The 22,290-nt window shown below is 38.2% G+C and overlaps 1 protein-coding gene across 3 annotated transcripts in view; it reads right to left on the bottom strand.

Annotated features, from left to right (window-relative positions):
• Positions 1–2,326: 2,326 nt before the first annotated feature.
• Positions 2,327–22,290, bottom strand: part of LOC135250991 (E3 ubiquitin-protein ligase Midline-1-like) — a 56,384-nt gene continuing 36,420 nt past the window's right edge. For all 3 annotated transcript variants that reach the window (XM_064327907.1, XM_064327906.1, XM_064327905.1), the window contains exons 3-10: positions 16,543–16,638; positions 13,370–13,477; positions 11,695–11,843; positions 11,121–11,248; positions 9,523–9,666; positions 6,318–6,479; positions 5,306–5,513; positions 2,327–4,576 (exon numbers count right to left, since the gene is read on the bottom strand). In XM_064327907.1, the coding sequence (XP_064183977.1) occupies positions 4,228–4,576; positions 5,306–5,513; positions 6,318–6,479; positions 9,523–9,666; positions 11,121–11,248; positions 11,695–11,843; positions 13,370–13,477; positions 16,543–16,638 (1,344 nt within the window). In that variant the 3' untranslated portion in view covers positions 2,327–4,227. The remainder of the gene's footprint in view (positions 4,577–5,305; positions 5,514–6,317; positions 6,480–9,522; positions 9,667–11,120; positions 11,249–11,694; positions 11,844–13,369; positions 13,478–16,542; positions 16,639–22,290) is intronic.

Below are 22,290 nucleotides of genomic sequence, written 5' to 3'. Positions count from 1 at the left end.
AACTATGGAGGGTGCCCAGTGCCAAGAATAGCAATTTCGATCAATGTCTACATGAGGGAAGAGTAGGAGGGCATTCCCTGTTGTACAAACCGACAATAAAATCATTTTATCTTTCTCCATTCCTGTTATAGGATCAACGCATATGCTTCATATGCCTCTCGTGTGGAATTATTTACGTACAGTATAGCTTTAAAGCCTTATGAGAGAATTTTACAGATGCTCACAGTCAAACCTGGGAGTCTTTCTGCTATCTTTAAGCTGGGGCATTATTCGTGAGCAGTTGTTTTTGTCATGATCTGGGTCAAGTAATCATTGATGTGAGGGTCAAGGAAAGTTCACGCATGCTTAGCCCTCTTTGAGTGTAAGTCTGGCGGGTCTTCCGGCTGCCTGGCCGTGGGACAAAAAGATATGCCAGTAAGCATCATGTCATTCCTAGAGAATTCTTGATGTGGGAATAAATTGACATATATATGTATATATATGTACATATGTATAGGGGCCTATATGTTTATATACATACATAAATAGTAGTGTAGATGTTAAATGTTCAATAAATGAGGTGTCGTTCTTTGAATTTAGACTAAAATTTTTTACATTAAACTAACATGAGGTTAAAATTCTGACCATCAGCCTTATGGGCCATTTACAGGTTCTGATATTTGGTGAGATGCATGGTTGGGTCCATGTAGTGGCCCAGTGTCAGGCCATATATATGTCCCATGCAGTTTGTCGCCAAGGCAATCTTTTTTATATCAAAGATTAACAAGTAGTTGGTGTATGTCTAGTATATAGGCTTTCTGTACAAACTGTTCTGATCTCTCTCTCACACTGTGCATGGCTAGCATGTCTATGTCATGCATTTATCCTCTCCAGTGAGAACTGCCATCTATTGCAGAAACTTTGAGTTAAAATGCTTTCTGGTTGACAATCACTACCAAAATTCCATTAGCAGAATGTTATGCAACTTTGTATTCTCAATGTGATGTTGTGACTAATGGAAACTAGCAATTTGGAGTGAAACTTATGTTAGTCACGACCCCTTTGCAAGTCTGCAGTTAAAGGTGAAATATGTGGGTTAGGTCCCACTAATAGAAACCTTGGCTTGGCTGCATTGCTCATGTAATTGACTACATGAAGGACATGATAAAAAAAAATGTGGCACCTCATGGAAATATCTGTCTTTGTAAAGGGTAATTCAAGGACAGAGAATTAAAAGAACAGAGTATTTCTTAAATTCATTTACCAGAGTTAAGAACCAGCTGCAAGAGGAAGTTTAGAAAAATGTATAGAATAAAAACCATGTTGATAAATTTGGAGGACACTGTTATTTAATGAGTTGTGGGTGATTTGCCTACAGATCAAAGCATTTGTTTTTAGTGCTCAGGACAAATTCACAGCAGTTTAAAAGGTAGGCTAGGTTACTGACAGGCTTGACATAGACCCACAGTTTGCTTTTGTCATTTCTTTCTTTCTATTTGTGGAACATCAGGAAGGGTATATGGGTGGGAATTTGGTGGGCTTCTTTGTGCTGGTTGCGGTGAGTAAAGTCAAATGTATGGTTCACACTATTGACCTTGAGTAGCAATACAAAAGCAGCAAGGGCTACAGGAAGCCAGCTTGTCATCTCAGGAAGTTCTCAGGATAATTCCACAGCTTGTTGACTAATATTAGGTACAATTCAGTGTAAATAGTTGTTTCAGGAAGGAACAGAACCAGGAAGGAGTAAATCTAAAGCTGGAACTGGAAATCTTACAAACAGAAGATGATTTCTTTCCCACTTACTCTTGCTGGTTTTAGGCTGCTTATTTAAAGAAAAAACATCAAGAAAACAGAGGAGTTCAATAGTGGTACTAGATTATGGAAAGAAAAAACCTCAATGCAATTAGCTGTACCAAGCTTCCATTTCTTATGGCAAATGACCAAATATGTGCCAAGATCTATCATGCTCTGGTGTGTGAGATGCCTGCTGCATTGTAGCAGGATGGTGAGGGAACTGGGCTTGGAACTCCAAGATTGTAAGGTAAATTCATGTGTACACTGCTGTTGTACCATTGAGTAAGGTATTTAACCTGAATTTCATCAGTAAATATTGAGCGGTACTATATACAAAGAAAGCAATCTGTGTAAGTCTGTGTATAAAAGCATCTGTTCGATGCCTAACATTTTTAAATAATAACAATTTAGATTCTGGTTTCAGCTCCAGCTCCTTCACCATAGAACTATGGTAGTCTCTTAACCCACTCATACTTTTAAATGTATTTTCACATAAGCAGAAATGGGGTAATGAAGTTCAGTCATTTGGTAAATAATAACATTATGAAATATGTTAGACCATATTATTTTATTTTACCTTTCACAAATATACTGCACCAGGAAAAAAAAAAAAAAAAACACAGTAACACAGGCGTATTGTCTCTCTTTTCTCTGAAACTCCAACCATTCATTCCTAACCTGAATACAATGTGAAACATAAAAAAATAACACAAAAGGGGAAAATGATCTTAGCTTTCTATCATCTGGGAATTACTCCAACTCGCTGATTCTCACATCCAGACGGTACTTTCCAGAGGGTTCTTTCCATGAAAAGAACACTGCAATTTTTTTTTTTATTCCACAACCTCAAAAGCGTATACTGCTAATCATTGCAATTTCCTTACTTACAAATCAAAGCTAAGCAACTAAGGTGCAAAAGCTATGTAACATCAAGTATCAATGTGTAGTGAAAAGAAACACTGCAATTTCACAATCAACGTCTTGGGGAGAAATCCTCGATCGGTCCATTAGTGATTCATTGTCTTTGTGCTCCAGAGTACCCAGCAGTTAAAACATCGTAGTGTAGATCCTCTGCTTCCGTGGTTGTCTGTGACCTTTTAAAATGCAGACCGAGCAAGACAGGCAACCTTATCAGTTCAAAGGACACAAATGTTCCATTTCACTGTCTCACACCCATTTTGTCCCTCAGGATAAAACGCACAGGCAGGATAGCAGAGACTACGCACATGATACATGATAAATGACAAAAGGAAACAACTCATGTTCCCTTTTTATATACATAACAATTAAAAAATCATGGTGAATCATAAAAAAAGAATACCACTTAACTACATCACCACTCCCTGTTGGAAAGAGGTTATTCTCATGATTGCAACACACAGAACAAACCAATTGTTTCTCCTATTTATCCAAATAGTTTTAAAGTTCAAATCCAGATGGGGCAGTACAAAAAAAAAATGTCTAGAATGTGTGGGAGCATTCTGGCTACTGTCCTATTTCACTGTGATTATGTTAAGAACAATTTTGAATTTCTTTAGTGAAAAAACAGTAGAGGCATTTCTTCGAGAAGAAATGTAAAAAAAATGAGAATAATATTCTGATGCTAAGCATTGAAAACTGCCAACTTTCCTGGTGAAAATGACATTGATGACAATCAACATGATTTTTTAAGTTTAACAAACAAACAAGCAAAAACTAACTAAAAAAAAAAAAATAGCTGAATAAGGTCTGAAGGTTCCTACAATGCTGCTGGACAAACTGACAATGGACTGGACGAGGGGAAAAAAAAAAAAGTTCTGGGTACATTTACCGTAACTTTTTTGGGATTTTCAGAGCATGGTACCGGACTAGAAGGGGCTAATTAATTCAGTGAATATTTAACAATACTGCATGATTTGGCGATTAAAAACAATGTATCAAAGAGTTATTTTATTTCACCCTAGAACAGAAAAAAAAACAACAACGGAGTCTTATAGAAATAACATGGCTGTTTTCTATAGTATCATGCGCTACATCTTTCAGATTCACCAAGACCCAGTGATTATTACATTAACTTGTAGATGAAAATTGTTGAGAAAAAAAAAATTGAAACATAAGTGAGCTTTGATCATTTCAGATTAGAAAAACCATTTTAAAAGTTAGGTCATTTTAAAATGTTATACACATTATCTTCACAAAATGGCCTAGGCATAAATATATTAGTAAACAATAACACGTGCAAAACATTACAATTAAAAAAAAATAACAACTACAATATTCTGAAATCAATGTTTTCATAAATAATTAATCACTATTAATTTCACATTGAATAATATACAATTTTTAAAGCCATGGCTTTCCCCCCTATTTTCATACAGCAAACCGGATGAAAGTCATATCAGACACCTAGCGAAAGACGACCATTTTGTGTCTCCCCGGGCCCTTTCCTTTTCGTTTGCCGTTGAGGCATGACCTCTAATCCTGCAGGTCAGCGGCCTCCAGGTGGTCGGGGATGGGCAGCCCTGTCAGGATGGTCAAGCACTTGTTCCACACGTTGAAGACGGGGCAGATGGGCTGGGCGAAGGAGACGTCGAAGGCGTAGAGGAGCTGCGAGCCGACGGCGTCGTAGAAGGCCAGGGAGCCGGTGTCGTAGTCCAGCAGCACGCCCACGCGCCGCAGGTGGGGGGAGGGCTCGATGGACTCCTCCTTGCCGTTGTGCCGCACCACCCAGGTGTTGTTGCAGCGGCTCAGCACCCACGAGGCCGAGTTCTTCCCCACCCACTCGTGTTTTGGCGCCGACTTGTAGGCCACGCCCACCGCGTACCTGCAAATTAATAATAATCGCAATAGTAATTATAATAGTAACCACATGAATTGTAGGCCATGCCAACCGCGTACTGCTGAATATTGCAAGAACAACACGTATGATTTCCCCTGATGAGGCAGCCACTATTACCCAGTGTGCATAGCATGCATCTACAAATTTAACAATGAGAAAAATATAGTCAATGAAGATTCCCATTGGAAAGATTAAATGGCACATTGAAGTAGAAGAAACACTGACTTGAATGATTAGCAATAAAATAAAGTGACCTAGTTGGCTGTAGGGTAAATTTTCAGAAAGCTCTTGTTGAAAGTCATATATCACATCCCACTAAACCAACATTTAGTGGCACAGTTACACCCATGCATGACATGGATATAATTTAACGTTACATGTGGGTTGAGAGAGAAATTTCCAGAATTCAGTTCAAATTATCTTTTGCAGTACTGTGCATATGCATGCACAATAATGTTTAAAAAATGCTCCCTGGGTGCATTGGCATTGCTGACTGCTGTGTTTCTGTACACCGGTCACTCTGCTGGAGTTTTTCCGTACTCTGGTATTGGACAGTCAAGGCAAGGTAGTTGAGGTGAGGGACAGCTGACAAGAGAAAGCTAAATAGATGGTGAAGGGTACTGCTGACTACCATAGTGCCACTTTGTGCCATACTAACAGCTCTCACTGATGGTGGTCTGCTTGCTGGGGACGATGATCCCACTTTTCTCATACCATGTGCTTCCTCCAATCAGTGCCTCCCAGTAGTGCCTGCCGCTGTCAATGTACACGTTGCCCGTGACCCCGTAGTTCCCCTGGCTGGTGAAACGGTCCTGCGCATGGCTCTTTTTGGAGGAAGTCTCATCACGCTCCACTGTCAGATTGTCATGTGACACCTTCAGCTTCCTGTGGGCTGTCTTCGGGTCTAGCTTGAACGGTTGGCCTGAAATCGACAAGAAACGCATATAAACGTGTAAATATATAGAGCCTATGTCATGGTTTTTTTAGTCACATTACAACAATCCTTGGAATTACTCATATTTACATAAATCACGCATTAAATTCAGGTGTCATGTGAAATAGGTTCAGCATGTGCGCATTTATGTTGAAACAAAAAAATAAATAAATCATCTTATTACAGTGGTCTCCACAGGAAAGTCAGTTTCTGGTCTCCATAATGAATTATTTGGAGCCTTTGATTGGGTGAGAATTGGGACAAAATGCTGTTTGAGGAGATCTCCAGCTGAAAAATACATCAGACTGTAGGCCTCTGGGGCCAGGAGTAGAACCTTCGGTTCCGATGGGCACATTAATGAACAGGGTTATGCTCGCTTCTATTTCAGTTCAGTACATTTAGGAAATGAAATGAAATTCAATGAATACATTGTAAAATACTCAATGAATATTTGCCGGTTTTTAGCCAGATTACTTCCTGAATAGAGCAATGGTAAATGGACTGCATTTATATAGCGCTTTTATCCAAAGCGCTTTACAATTGATGCCTCTCATTCGCCAGAGCAGTTAGGGGTTAGGTGTCTTGCTCAAGGACACTTCAACACGCCCAGGGCGGGGTTTGAACCGGCAACCCTCCGACTGCCAGACAATCGGTCTTACCTCCTGAGCTATGTCGCCCCAGTGAATTTAAATTTGCCCCGATCCTGATAATGCATTCCATCTCATTACATGTGACAGCACACAGCAGTTGTGTGGACCAGGAGAACTGTCCTGTAAGGACAGTGACACTCACTGTTGGTCTTCAGCGTACCCGGCTCGCTGCTGCGGCTCCCGGCCTGGTTGATCGCCTTGACGATGAATATATATTTGGTGCCACTCTGCAGGCCGTGCACTGTGTAGTGATTCTGTTTGATGTTGGGCACGATCATCCAGCTATCGGCTGAATTACACAGACCTGTGCAAGGAGGAATGCGGTAAAGGAGAGGTCCATTTACTTATGCTAGCAAAAGCACATTTAACCACGCAGTCATTCAACAGTCATTTATTTGATACATTTAGCTCATCTAAAATATTTCCAAAAATAATTATTATTATTTCATTTGATATGCTGTCAACAATACAAGTCAAGATCACTATGGCATTAAGTATTTTTTAGATTGCCTATTTTATATAAGCCTCTTCTGTTTTATTTTTTCAATTACTAATTCTTGGAATGTCCGCTTATATTTTTGTCAGCACTCATTCCCACAACCTCTGTTATTAATTCTTCAGAGTACAGACAAACATGTGAAGTCATCCACAAACTATTATCACACTGCAGTTTGCAAGTTCAGCTCACACAGATGTGTTGGAAAAAGACACTTTTCTTAACAGGCCCATTTTTGGGGGCGTTGCTGGTGCGTGATGAAACACTATCATCCTAGTTGACTGACATGCTTTCATCCCTGGGTAATGCTAGAGGCACTCGTGTGTCGTCCCAGGGTGCTGATGGCCATGGTCGACAATGGCATGACCCGGATTTGATATCAGACCGGGTGGCCAATCCAGTGCTTTAAGAGGAAGAGCCACCAAGCAGCCCCTAATCATTTACCATCGAAAGTTAATGCTAATGCTTGCTAAATCCTGCTCATCTTAAAGGCTTGTTTGTCTTTAAAGTAGTCCCAGTGTTCTGAATGACATTGTTCCAGGGCAGAGGAAATAAAACTGCTTAATGAATCAAAGTGTGTTTGACAGAGGGAGATCAGGCTGGACCTTCCTAACAGCCTTTTCCTCCCAGGAGTCTCGGGCTGAAGCTCTATTCAAATGCTGGCTCCAAATAAAGGCCTGTTATTAATCGGATCTGAAAACCGAAGAATGAAATGGATACAAAAAAGCTGCACTGTTTGTCCTAAAATGAAATGAGCTAACAGCTGTAATCCGATCCACCTGGGAAACTCTGTGGAAATGAAGATCGTTTCTGATAATACGATGTGGCACTTGTTGAGCTGTACAGTGCTATTAAACTGTTTAACTCCTGGATATTTTTGGTGAACTGTGTCATATGGGGATCCACAGGGCTGGATGTGATTGATATTGTCTAATATATTAAGAATGCCTTTTGGTAATGCTGCCTAGCTACCCTATACATAGCAAGCAAACCATTCTAGTTGCAACACATCAAAGGTACAAACAGAAAATGCCTGATTTTTTATTTTTTTTTAAATGAGCACTATCACAAGATTATTATTCAACCTTAAAAGAACTATTGTAGAGACGAAGGTGTCCAACAGTCATCGGGCAAAGTGACTTGTAGCTAAAGGCTGAAGTTTTGAGTTGCAGTCATGACACAGCCAATTTAACCTTGAGCAAGGTGTTGGCTCAGTAAACGCTAAGCGCTATGAAATGTGTAAAGTATGCTACGTGCATGAATATTTCCTGCCATATGCTTACTTCAAAATATACCCCAATATTGAATTTAATATTCAGCTCATTCGATGGTTTCCCTTCATCGGTTTCCTGGGCACATAAAAAGGCATCATTTCCACTTCAGTGACTGTGCCACTTCATATTCAGTGTGTTCCCCCCCATGCAGTCTCAGTAGGCCAGATTCTCCATCATTGTTTGTATGTTGCCTTCTTTTTCTGTAGCCTGTGTCATGTGTGAGAATGGTGCAGTGTGGCTTCACAGTTCTCTGTGGGCAATATCTAGGGATTAATCAGTCTGAAGATCGGTTGCTAAGGAAACCGTTGGTGTGTGCACTGCAGAATATGTGGTCTTGCTTGGCTGATCAAAATTAGCTTGGCTGTCCATCTCCCAGTTGTATACAACCTCAATTATTTTTGATATTTATTTTTTTGTAAGGAGATGGTGGCAGCGCAACATTTGTAAAACCACAAATCCAGTCCCACAAATGGGACTGCAAAGACAATATCCAGCCAAAGTTAAAAGACGTTCAAGTATGGTGACAAGATTGGATTCATGGCCTTGGATTTGAGTTTGCAAAAGACTAGGAGTGACACAGCATTATTAGACCAACCATTCCCTTTTGCCCACTGTTGGTATTTCACCAAAAAGACAGTGGAACAATAAGAATTTTACAAAGTATATGATTATATCTATTGCACTGGAGATGTATCCATATGATAACATGGCAAAGATGCTAAAAAAGAAAAAAAAATCCCAGTATCCCTAATATTATAACCATACAGTACTTAGACTTCTACTACTGACATGTCACTACTGCTTTCATAGAATTTAGGCATATAAAAATGACTACACTCTCAAACAATCTATACACTTAGAGACCAAGTGAGAATATGTACATACATCTCATATTTATGTAATATGGGATATATAACAGCCCATATGGGATATATAGCTGCACAGCAGCCTAAGGGAATCCCATTCCGTCCTAATTGACCCACTGAAATTCTAGCGAGCTGATAACTTCAATGCTGCAGTGAATGTCTTCTTCTCCCTTGACATGATCCGTCAGACGATAGCGTTAACGTGCGCGTTCTGGAATCAAAGCGCACAATGCTTTATTTAGCACACTGCGACCCTGCTAGCCAGAAAAACTGTCGGTTTGAAGCCCCCTGTGAGCCGTAGGAAAACACTCCGCCTGTAATCTGCAGCCTGCTCGTAATCCACTCTGCCTCAGCCTTCACATTCTGCCCCAGTTGACTTGGGAGCCAGAGACTTAGAGCAGAGATAATGCAATGTCCTGTGTCAGATTCACTGAAGGGGAAGAGTTCTTATTCTGGGCCTCTATGCAAATAAACTGTTCCAACACATTCGCATAACAGTCACTTTTCCTCTAGGAGTAAAATTAATACATGAATAAGAATAATAATCTGTCAGCATTTTTTTTATAGGCACAATAGTAATACCTTATGAAATGCATTAGGAACTGAATCCAGGCTGTAGTGAGCACTAAATGCACTCTCGGAGGCCTACTAGAAAGGCTGAGAGGGATTGGAGTGAAAAACACAGAACTGCATCTGTGCATCGTTACTCACTGATAACATTGGCTTGTCCAGTGTAGATGGCGTACTGAAGCTCGTACGAAACCACGCTGAACTCGTCGTCCGACGTCCAGTGGACGGTGATGGTGTCGTACGAGGCAGTGCACAGCTCCTCCCGGATTCCAGGGGGGTCTGGTGCTGGGAGAGAAGCGGAGTCCTATTTCATGACAGGCACATCCCACAGGGCAATCCAACGTTGGTTCAATATTACCAAGTCATATTCGAAAGGACAATGATGTCGATTATTCACTGAATTTGCAAAAGGTCAGCAATGTATATGGCATATGTAATACGAACCAAATTTCATTAGTGTAAACGCCTTGACTGATCTGATTAAATATGGATGCATTTAATAGATGCGTACTGTAAAACATAGTTACAATACTATCAAAATGAAATAGCATTTTCTTTTTTTGGGGAATGGGATTGTGGCTCAAGTGATAACTTGGTTCAAAATAAATACTTTTAGAGTACTTCCTTTACAACTCTATTATGAACTATCCGGTATAGGCAATTTAATGAGTTCTATTGAGACCCATTCTTTGTGATGTTGCCCCCCTAGATGAGGGCAAATTGAGTTTGGACTTGGTGAATTGCTGCTTCTTCCTCTGTAATCGAAGGGAAAGCAGGCCATTGTAATCCTTTCAGTTAGCTGTCCATCCACACAAGCTCTCTGCCACATCATGCCCTCATGCTGAAAGCACCTAAAAATCGCATACGGATAAACCCTTCACCGGGGTGTCGGACCAAACCCACAGCTGGCTCACAAGATATCAGGTATGTCCAATTACATATGATGTCACATGTCCAATCACACACAATATCAGGTAGTCCAATCACGTGATCTCACATGTCCAATCGCCCAGCAATGCTGGCAAATGGCAGGACCGTTAGAAGGGCAGAGGAGGGCCTGCAAGCGATGTGTGAGTCATTGCATTTCCACTAGACAGATACACAGAGTTAAACTGTCAATATTTAATGACATCAAAGCACACGGACATTAGGGCTGCCAGGTTGCCCCGCAGTGCTAAAAATGTCAACACACTGCTGTTTGGCAGAGCAAAACTCCTCTGAGAGGCAACATGCGTCACTCAGAGCATATTCGGACTTAAGATTTCTTATTTAAATGGTTGTGTATCTAATCGATTCTGGAAAAAAACAAAATCATCAGATCATTAAATAAACCAATGCATTTTTCAAAAGCAAATGTTATAAGCAAGCTTTCTAAGTACAACTTGATTTTGAAGTGCAGTGTGATAAGTTTTAGCTAACATACAGTATATGATGATTTGTAATGAAGAATCTATAATATAAAATATAGTACATGTATAGAACAATATAGTACAATATCCATCAATATGCTTGTAACTTCATATATATTTGTTTTTTATTACTTGCATTGTAACGGAGGAAAATAGTTGATTTGGAACTCCCAATATATTTGATATTTTCAAACTCATTTTATGTCTTGTCTACTAAGTTAGTCATCTCTCTCAGATTACTATTATGCAGAATATGGTCCCAACTCTAATATTCTTAAAACCAATGAAGTGAGACATTCCGGTGTCAGTGAGTACAGCAAATCACTTTACCTGTAAGGTAATCAAGATTTTCCAGCATCTTCTTTTCCCTGCTGAAATCTAATGCAAATGTGTCAAAGGTGTCATTCAGGTTGATTTCTGGAATCAGGACCTGAGAGGATGCTGTTGCCATGGACACCCTGCAATACAAACAGTATATTAATTAGCTGGCTGCATCCTTCTGTTTACATAATTCTGCAGTCTCATAACTCATCTTGGACAATATCCACCAATTCAAGATCTGTTGTATTTTAAATTCAAAATATTACACATTTGTGCCCACCTTACATAGCTGCCTTTTTTAGATAAAGGCATGTGGTATTTCTTAAGGGTATGTCGTCTGCACAAAATCCCGGGGTCTGACACAGTGGGTCCCAACCATTGTGCCACATTGCTATTACCAACCCTAACACCCTTTAGAATACATTAATTCCAATGTATACACTAAAATACTGGGTGTGAACTCAAAATTAGTTCTTACGGATCCAGTTAGAATCAGACATACGTAATACTTAATTTACATCATAAGAATTGAGTTAACACTTAATATATACTCTATAAGCCTGAGGACTGTGTATGCGGTTACCTCTCTGAGATGTTTTTGGCTGTTTGCAAGAAACGAGCGTGGTCGGTCTCCTTGAGTGTCTGCTCGGCTTGCGTGATGAGGGCAGAGGAACGCTCAATGCACTGTTTGCAGTTTCCAATCTGCTGTGCCAGTTTGCGAAGCCTAACAGACTGAAAAAATGCAGTAAGAAATGGAGTGGGGTTTAAATAACTTTTTTATTTGATCACTTTTTAGACTAGCATTGACAGGTAGACAAGCAAGGACTAGACAGCAGTGAATACTGACACAGATTGCCAGTGCACGATTGTAATGACTGAGCATGGCTGTTTTATAATATTTTCAAGATGAAATCCCTTCACTTTTTAACAGAATACTAAATGATACAATTCTCTCTTGAGGCATTCTGAAAGCTGTGCCTGTGAACTCTCCCATGTGCTATGGCAGCTCTGCTGGCGCAGATGGGAACAGCTCGGGGGAAGGAAAGCCAGAGCTCATCTGGCTATTTGCACTCACAGCAGCATGGCAGTCTGATCCATCTGTCCTTTAAAAATGTACTAATAACACACTGAACATATTCACATTACTCATAGACACAAACATTTGGCTTTACTTCAGCTACTTCTGTGTTTTAGTGAAATTTTACTGGACTGAAGGTGGTTTCCAAAGATTACATTTTTTTCAGTGCACTGTGAAACAGCCATGTTTGAAACCATCATGGCAGACTCGTATCTAAAATGTCAGCTTTTTTTTCTTCAGGAAATTATGTCTTCCTTAAATTAGAATGTATTTGACAGTCTCTGTATTTTTCTCTGACCAGGTGGTTTCCAAGTTCTAGAACATACACTGCCCAAGGCATTGTCTAATATAGAGCAGTGCTTTCATAATACTGGCATAATTACACTAGCAACATCTAGACACATTCGCCTTTGTGTAAGTTAAGATTGTTTTCCCTGGCCAAGTAAAATGACACATTATAATTGCCAATTTAAATAAATGCATAGCAACCGCATGCCTTGTATAAGCTATAGGCCTACATTTCAGGAGTGGGCATTTAGACTGTTGGCCAAATAATTATTCAATATCAAAACAATGTTCTGGCATTGTTTGGATTCAATAGAACAGTTATATAAAATTCATATGTTTATTATTAACACGTTTACCATTCCAGACAGTAGCCATAATGTTGTGTACATTCACAGTTTGGGCTGTCATGATCATTTCATGATTTTCTAGCTATCTAGCAGATTACCCAGCTCATTCAGTTAGCTGGGTAGTCAGTTTTTGGAATTTGACTTAACATGACTTCTATTTTGAAAAACAAGCATTGGAAATGGATCCTCATTAGTAAAATAAGGTGCTAACATGTGATATTTTTGTATACCTAGCTGGTGTAAACAGCCATTAATGTGCACAACAATGTGGTATATTTGATGGGTCAATGACTGCCATTCATCACTTTTAACTGATGACATATTTCTCTTGCAGATGAGCACCTTGAACCTATCACATCTGTCACAAGTTCTGAGTAAGTTTCCTTTTTGGATCTTACTGTGCAACACATACACATTGCCAGAAAAAAAAATACATATGTGCTATGGCTCCTGTTATGTTCTCTTAGAAGGTGAATATCTAATGGCTTGGAATGACAGGACAATTCAGTATTCGAAGTAACATCACTATCACATCAGTACTATACCTTTCCCTCCTTGATTTTCGCTGAAATAATTTGTCGTCTTTCCTGGATGATTTCTATCAAGAGGTCACATTCCTCAAGGAGCTTGCTCTCTTGCTGTGATGCATTTACCTGATAAATGAAACAGCCATAGCAAATTAACATTCAACATGTGCAAAAAAAGATTTAAAAAAAGATGATGCAGAGTAAGAGACGATCAATTTCAGTGCATAAACCTTGCAAACTTGAACTACAGTTCACATTTTGAAAGATAGATTTTTCTTCATTATCCAAGCCATGAGTGTTTCATGAGCTTCATTTATTATACATATCCTTCTCTGCACTGTGTGGGTGGATCAGGACTCCACTCACGCAGCGCTGATCGAGACAACTTTTGAATCCAGTTTCGAATTCGACGACTTTGTTTTATTTCTGCAACTCAAGTAATGTGACTAGATTTGAAAGTACCTTAGTCATGTTCTATAATGAAATAAATGAACAAGAAATTGTACACCTCTGCTTCTAAACAGAATAAAAGCATCAGCACATTTATGAAGCTTTGCAGAGACAGAGAACAACAAATTGTTTACAATTACAGTGTACATAACACAGAGCAGATGAGAAAGCAATTAACCTAAATTAAAACAGCAACAACAACTTGGTGCATATCAGAATGCACTAATCATTTCAAATAACACACAAAGCGCTCTGAGTGTTTTGTACATTTTAGGTCCTGTGGAGTAGTTGAGGTTCCAAATTGGTAGTTCACCATAAAATAACTGTTACACATAAATTTTCTTACCTTTGAACAATGGATTTTAATCGCACCTAGCTGCACTGTACTTTTTCAGCTAACCAGCTAAAGTGGCTAAGCAGTCGCACATGCTCTGGAAAGAGGACTATTTCAAAAAGTGCTGTACAGCTGCAAATTATTTTCTTACACACTAATTAGCACCTCCCACTTGCAAAGTTGCAAATCCCACTGTCACCAGTACTGCATTCAGTGATTGATTACTACGCCTGCTGTAAACATGTGTGTAGCTGAATGTTGTAGCAACAGCTTTGCAAAGAAAGCAAAGCAAAAGAAAGTGGAGCGATATGAGTATGTTGCTCCTGACATGCCTTGATAATGACAAAGCAGTGTTTTCCCTGTTTTTTTGTTCAGGGGAAGTGGCTCATAAAGCTGGGGTCTGGGGGCCATATTTCAAGGTTACAAGAGCTCATTCCATGAATTTCTGTTACCATTGAGAGGGAAAATAACCATCAAATTTCTGACTACGACAGCTCACCCAACTTAATCCCCAAAGGTCTAATGTAACAATAATTCTCATTAATTCAACATCAGCCTTTTCTTTTCATTTAAAAACACCCTGTGAGTGAATTTTTGCTATGGTGATGACATTTGTTTTTAATATTCCTTTTTCATATTTTTAGAAATGTAATAAAGCAGACATGAAGCTGAATTTAGCCATTCACAAGCTTCCAAATTTAAAAAAAAAGTCATTGTCAAGTTAAAAGATATTTTTCAAGAAAATAAAGCGAATGAATAAGATGCATTTGTAGGGGGGCTGTCTCTTTAAGGAGTGGTATGTAGGCCTAAATACAAGTATCATTCTCCATAATGATCCTTAAACAAATTAGTCACATGGTATAAATAGGTAAAATTGGTTTATGAAAATGCGTATCTCACCACTAACCAGGGCAGCAAAATCCATTATTGCAACATCAGGTCATAAAAAAACCCTATGAGTGTTTACTCATGGAAGACATGGAACATGATTTTTCATATGCAAATGTAATCGACACAGTATCATACAACTTCATATTTAAAAAGTCGACCCAAGCAAGGCTTATCATTTCATTACTTTGTACTGATTATAAACAGCACAGAACAGCATGTTCTATTTCCTGGTGCATTTAATAATTTTAAGTGCAGACAATTATGTGTTCAATTACAATAAAATTATTTTTTTAAGTTTATTCGATTTGTCAAGGCATCCATCTGAAGGCAACTACATTTTACTGATTGTGTCTTAAATAATTTAATCTTCCTCATGCTAAAAATAAACCAGATACGTGTATATAGGAAATCAGTTTTACTTGGGGTCCATCTGATATAATCTGGAGAGATGCAGAAGGAAAATAATCTCCTCTGAACTGCTTAAAAGAAGCTCCAATACGCTACAGCCATTTTCTTAGCAAGCTCTGCTCCAAGCATGCAACAGAAATTTGTCATGAAATGGAGCACAGGCGTTCATGCCCAGATGCACTATTAAACATTTACATGACCAAGAAAGCAGATGTGTTTTAGATCTTACAATGATGAATCTGGCATTAAAACCATTCCAGACATGAGGCAGATCAGTGCAATTTTTTTTCTTGCTATGAGAACCCAGAAAGTGCCTTCAGGTGTGATCCAGCCATGAAAGCTCAGTTCATTCATCCAGCTACTGAGGGGTCAGCATCAAAAGCAGTAGCCCATGCATTGTCATGGCTCCATGAGTCTTTTCTTTCATGGGGTTCTATTTTTAAATCACCCCAGTGCACACATGTTCTGTGATATGAAGACATTCATCATTGAATGACTAACATTGCACATCATTTTAGATATCTTTCTCTGATTACTAAAACACTCATCTCTAACTTTTTTTACAGTAGCTTGCCTTCTGAACAGACATACATGAACAATATGACATGTGGAAAAGAGACAGTATAACAAAATAGAATAAATAACTTTTCAGCAGTACTGTGGTGTAAAGATGTTTTCATGCTGCAAAAGAACACATCACCTTAGAATGGCATAACGATCAATGTACATTACTGCCAAAAGAAAAGATACAAGTTGTTCCATATAATGTATGTAACCAAATAACTGAATTTAAATGCAAAAGATTAATTACTAATTTTTATATATCTTAACTATAATATGGAAAATAAAGCTTTTTGTATACTGACAGTGACGGTGGAAACCACAACCATCAAGTCACTTTCTTTTTTACATTTTGAAGAACAAATAAAGTTTGATGTGATTTCAGTTTGAGGTAAAATAAATAAATAAATAAATAAACTGCCAGTAAAAGTTTGTCTTTCATACTGTACTACGTCACCTGCATGTACACGCTGCAGTTATTCACACTACACACAAGTGTGGGTACAATATAGAACATGGACACTTATGAAAAAAGGTCTTACTGTACCTCCACTTGCTGGCAAGTCTGGATCAGCTTGGCCATGAGAGTTTCCAGTTCGTTGTTCCTCTTAATGAGGCAGCTGAGATTTGAATCCAACGCTTGCTACAGGTATAAAAAAAAGAGAAAATAGTATGGCACCTAACACATATTTTAAAGTTGTTCAATGCCTTTTAGACAACACAATAAACAGCCTACCATAGTTCAATTTTCTTTTAAACGTGGTACAGATCTTGCAATCGTGTCTGTCGGATTAAAAGGAGCGAACAAACGCAAAACCTATGCTGCCGTCGATATCAAAGCAGTTTTTGTAAACTGACACACTGAGCTGTAACGCTGCACTTTAAACCTGCCTCATTAGGTGAATAATTGGAAGCAAATTTGGATTTTATTGAATGGAAAATGATGAATTATTGAAATGATCCTTTACATAAATAATTATTTTTAGGTTACAAGTAATTATCCCTACATGTGTATTATTTCTATGCCTGCCCTTCACTTTTTGTTACAACCATGACAACAAGTTTACTTAACTGATGAACAAATATTCAATAATTCATTAACCTACGTTGGAGAGGAGGCACTAATAAAATAACAAACCAAGAGAAACTTTTAGAAACTTTTTTATTTTAAAACTTAAAATGTTTCAGTTTCAAATTTGACAATTCCACTTATCATTTAATCATGTCACCATGCAAAATTTGGTGGTTCTTAGTCACATATTAGTGTCATGTCCTCTTGTTTTGTGGAGTCTCTGCATGCCTGTTTCTGGGTCCTGCAGGTTAAGCTGATTGAGGACCTGATTACTTGATTGCAGATGATGCTCACCTGTGTTCACCTAAAGGCCCAAGTGAATAAAAGCCAGAAGACTCTGCAGTTCTAGAAATTCCTTTTACACTCCTGTTTGAGACCCCCTTGTGCTTTTACAATTTGGAGCTACCATGTTTTGCCATATGTCTTGTTATCAGTTTGTTTTGTGTTACAGTATTTTGTTGTGGGTTGCAGGTGGCAATGCCGTTTCTTTTCTTTCTTGTTTTAACACCTTTTTAGATAGTTTAGGAGTACAATACGATACAACTTTATTGTCAATTTGCACTGAAATTCATTTTGCATCCTTAGGCAGTTCTGTTCAAGAGATTACACACAGATTAAACATACAGTTACACATATGACACTTTTCATACGTACATAACACATCAAACAGTCATGACAAACATACATATCACTATATCCTCTGAATTCCAATCTCAATTAGCAGCACACTGATTTTGGTTTAGCAACAGGATAGTAGGGACAGCATTTGATGGAAGACTCACTCCTTTTACTCTGTCCTGGTAGGGAGGTGTAATGTTTTGTTTTAGATAAGGAACAGCTTAGCTCTGGCCTGTTTCCTGAACCATCCTATTAACCTACACATATTACTGTGTACTGAGTCATAATTTATTTACATTTTATAAGTTGATATTTTCCAAAATAAATAATATCACGAATATGCTAGTGTGGAGTACTATGCTATTCACCTACTTTGTATGGAAAATAAACCATAAATCTGAAACCTGGGCCCGTATTCATAAAGATTTAACTTTAAGGGCAAATACAATTACGCTACATTTTCGAGTTTCTTGCACAGCTGATTTACATGACTGATTTGAGTGACAAACAGTTTTGAGGATGCAATGAAAACTGCATTGGTGAGTTGAGAGTGAAGCGAAGAGCCTGGTTAGCATTAGCACAGCACCGAGTTTGGGATGGATGGGCAAATAACTCTTTGAGGCTTGTGGTTTACAACATTAGGCTTCTGTGAGTAGCCTGCATCAGCATGTCTGGTAATAGCTCAGGATCTGCCAGGGTGCTTTCAGTAAATCATTTATTTATGTAAAAATGGAGTCTATGAAAGCCATTAGAACAGGCATGTTGAAGGTGCAAGAGTGGGATTTCTGGTGACTGTGGACCAGCTAGCTTTAGGAGTGAAGATCATTGCATAACCGATAACTGACATGGAAATTCATTGCAGCGGCAGATGTTTATATTATATAAACTGAGACAATGCTTAAAATGCATATTTATTAGTAACACAGTAGTTTATAATCATTAGCAACCCACCCCACTAGCATGCAAGCACATTCTTGTGATATATACACTATTTTTAAATTACTGCACAGTCACTCCTAAGAAACAGCCTATTGTTGCGGTTAGTGGCATACATGTCACGACAGGATCACCATGTATTCTGGTGTGAGACCAGAGAACACATACTAAATCACATGCATATTTTTATGGGCTCTGACCAAGAACAATCAACACATTTCTCCAGAAAATATGTCCCTCAATTTTTCAAGGAATCATTATTGTTCGACATCCGGTAAAATATGAACAACATCGGGTAAAACTGGCAATAAAATAAATGAAGTAAATTCTATTAAAAAAGTAAATTAAATGTAATTTACCGCATGGTAGGATGTGAATTTCCAGAAGAATCCCAGAAAACAATTGTCTATCATCTTACAGCAGCTTAGTAGGCTATATGAGAGACTCACTAGTCTTTTTATTATATTCAATTAAGTGGTTGATATGTCCAAATGACACCTGATGCCGTTTTTGCAGATCCTCAGATTTTGTAATTACATCTGTACCGTTTTCAATTCGGAGTCTTAGTTACACATCTAGCAGGCACCAGTAAGTCATGTATTTATTTTTTTAACGTGTATTTGCGTTAAATGGCTGGGCTACAATGCGGCAGTAGAGATTTACATCGCTCTGATTGGTTTCATCGCCCGCTTATAAAGCAACTTAGCTAACTTCATTGGATTGCTACCAACATTGTTAGTTATATCATAAACACACTGCCTTACAGAAGCAAGATGTACTGTGCACTGCCAGATTTATCTAACCCATATGAAAATGAATGCATCAGTTCCCAAACAGTTATAGTTTGCCTACTAGTTAGCTAGCTAGTTGAATGCAGTTTTTAAATGAAGAATGTCTCGGGTATTGTCCATGTTGCTTGAGATTTAGCCATAAAATGTTTAATTTCCACAACTCTTGAGCATTTTTCATTTTATTACATTTCCCTGGTAAAAAAAGCAAATGCCCACATAATTTTCATTAGCAGTCTGCTAGACTAAATGCCAAAATGTAATGTAAACAGTCGTAAGCTGTATAATTTTAAAAAATTTAAAAAAACATAGAGGTCATAAGGTCAAACATATAATGATGTTCAATTAATCCTTTGTATTTTTTTGGGAAAAATAATTTAAGGGGGGAAGGATGAATAAATTAAGCAAAATTACATTGTTAATACCTTTGCAGGTTAGTCAACTGCTTTCTGAGGTACTATATGCTTTCAGTGTTGGTCTTTTATGCAAGAATGCAAGGAAATATACAGGATACTTACCGGGGAAAAGAAATTCCAAAATGGAAATACAAAAAAAAAGAAAAACAGTCTTTACGTGAGCTCTGAGTTTTTGATATAAGCAAAGAACCTCATTAAAAGCCTTTAATGTTAATTTATAATGGGGCGTCTTTCCATTTTCCTGACATTAATTTTCACAGCTGTAACTCCCATCATTGATAGTTAGGGTAGCATGGGTTTGCTGCCAACTGGCACTTCAGACCACATCAGTGGATAAATACACCGCTTCCTCTTTGAAAAGATTTATGGCGTTCCGGATATAGAGGAGCAATTTGGGTTCCAAAGGAAACTCCCTGGATCTCTTTGAAATTCACTGCTCAAGTTTCACTTAATACCTCAATGTATGAATGGTAATGCAGTAACATTTATGTACAAGATGGTTAACAAACAATTGTGGAAGTTAACTACAGTAGCTGTAGATGCTACAATGTGTGACACATGCACAGTGAATAATTATGGTATTTTTATTATGCCAAATAAGAATTATGGCAAAGTTATGACAAATATATAACTTTTTGTATATTGTATATGCATTGCATAATAAGATCAACAACAACAAACAGCAAGTTATGCAACACACCATATGGTCATTTGTACAGCAAATTTCATCAGACAAGTGATTTACTTTTTCTCTTTGTACGTGGTGGATCTTGTTTTGATGGACAAAAATAGCACCAAATAATAATAATAATAATTATTATTATTATTATTATTGTTATTATTATTATAAAATATAAAACTTATTTTCATAAAACCAGTGCCCAAATATATAACTTGCTATGCCTGCAGGGAGACCCTCAAAGTTTTAAACCCATCAAGCCTGAGGTGGAATTTGAATGTATGACATTTGCCCAGCCATTGTTTCTAAGTCAGCTGGCCCTGTGTGTTCAGTTGTTTGGCAAAGAAGGCACATTTGTGTATTTGTATTTGTCTCTTCTTCAGACTGCACCTCACCTCCTCCATCTCACCCTTCTGTAGCAGTTTTATCTAGCCTGAACACCCGATTAAATTTAACTATGGCTTTTTCATTCTGACCTGTGGTTCTTTGTTGTTGTTTGTACAATGTAGTCAAATTCTAATTCGGGGTAATTCCATTCTTGTTTGTATGGCTTAATTAAATGCTCAATAGGGTAGTTGACAAGTAATCAATCGAATCTGCAATTTTGGCACTCACTGTCTCTCTTGGATCGATACTTTCCCCATCTAGGGAATTACTGACAATGTTTCCTGATCCTTTGCCCTTTCGTATGAATTATAAGTGCCTGTGTATAAAAGCATCTGCTAAATGCCAGTAAAGTGTCAGGTTAACCATTATGTTCCATGACAAGGGGACGGTAGGATGTTCCAAAGCCCATTCCTGCTGCTGGTTGAAAACCGCAGAATGAGAAGAAGAAACGCCAAAATGTTCTTTTGCATGCTAGTGGGGTGGGTTGCTAATGATTCAAACACACTCCAAATGGTACCATTTAAAAAGAATAAGTGTACTTTAGCTTTTGTGATACAGCTGTAATATATGTACAGTGGAAGTTGTGCCTTTCAACTAAACAATACATGTGAGAGCGAGAGAGCAAGCAAAGTAGTGAAGGTCACAACTAAGGCTTGAGTAACTAAGGGACGGAGTGTGGCACAGTGGGTAAGGAACTGGGCTGGTAACCGAAGGCGCGTTGATTCCGGTAAGGACACTGGTTGTACCTTGAGCAAGGTACTTAACTGCATTGCTTCAGTATACATCCAGCTGTACAAATGGATACAATGTAAAAATGCTATGTAAAAAAAGTTGTGTAAGTCGCTCTGGATAAGAGCGTCTGCTAAATGCCTGTAATGTAATGTAATGAGTAAGACTGGTATGGAGGCAGTGCTGAGTTCAGCTAGCAAGCGACCACAAGCATTAAACTGAGAAGAATCTAAACAAAAGTATCTTAAATATTTAAACTAAGTTTAAAAATTCAATGTTTATTATTTACATACAAAACAAATTCTTCCACTTTTTAATATTTCAAGAGGTCAAAAGAAACTTGCTGTGTTAGTAACCTATTAAACACACTGCTACATTTGTCCTGTGCTATTTTTTTTCATAGTGTGCTACTTCAGTGTGGAGCAGGACAGATCAACAAAGTGCAAGGGTACTAATGCTTTGGTTAAGTACCGAAATATTGAACATTGACAACGCAGCTGTGAGTGACAGTTGACCGAACTGTGGAAAGGCTATTTCCATTTGGTAGCTCAATAAAGCTGATTGCATAGCTTGAAATCCTGTGACTTGGTTGGAAGATCAATTCATGCTATCTGAAGGACACACTGACTTTACCATCTGCTCGTGGTGTTAACTTTCACAAATATAAAAT

Source organism: Anguilla rostrata, chromosome 3 (genome assembly GCF_018555375.3).
Source record: "Anguilla rostrata isolate EN2019 chromosome 3, ASM1855537v3, whole genome shotgun sequence".
NCBI classification, from domain to species: Eukaryota; Metazoa; Chordata; class Actinopteri; order Anguilliformes; family Anguillidae; genus Anguilla; species Anguilla rostrata.
The sequence above is the reverse complement of the archived record's forward strand: the minus strand, read 5'-3'. Positions and strand labels throughout refer to the sequence as shown.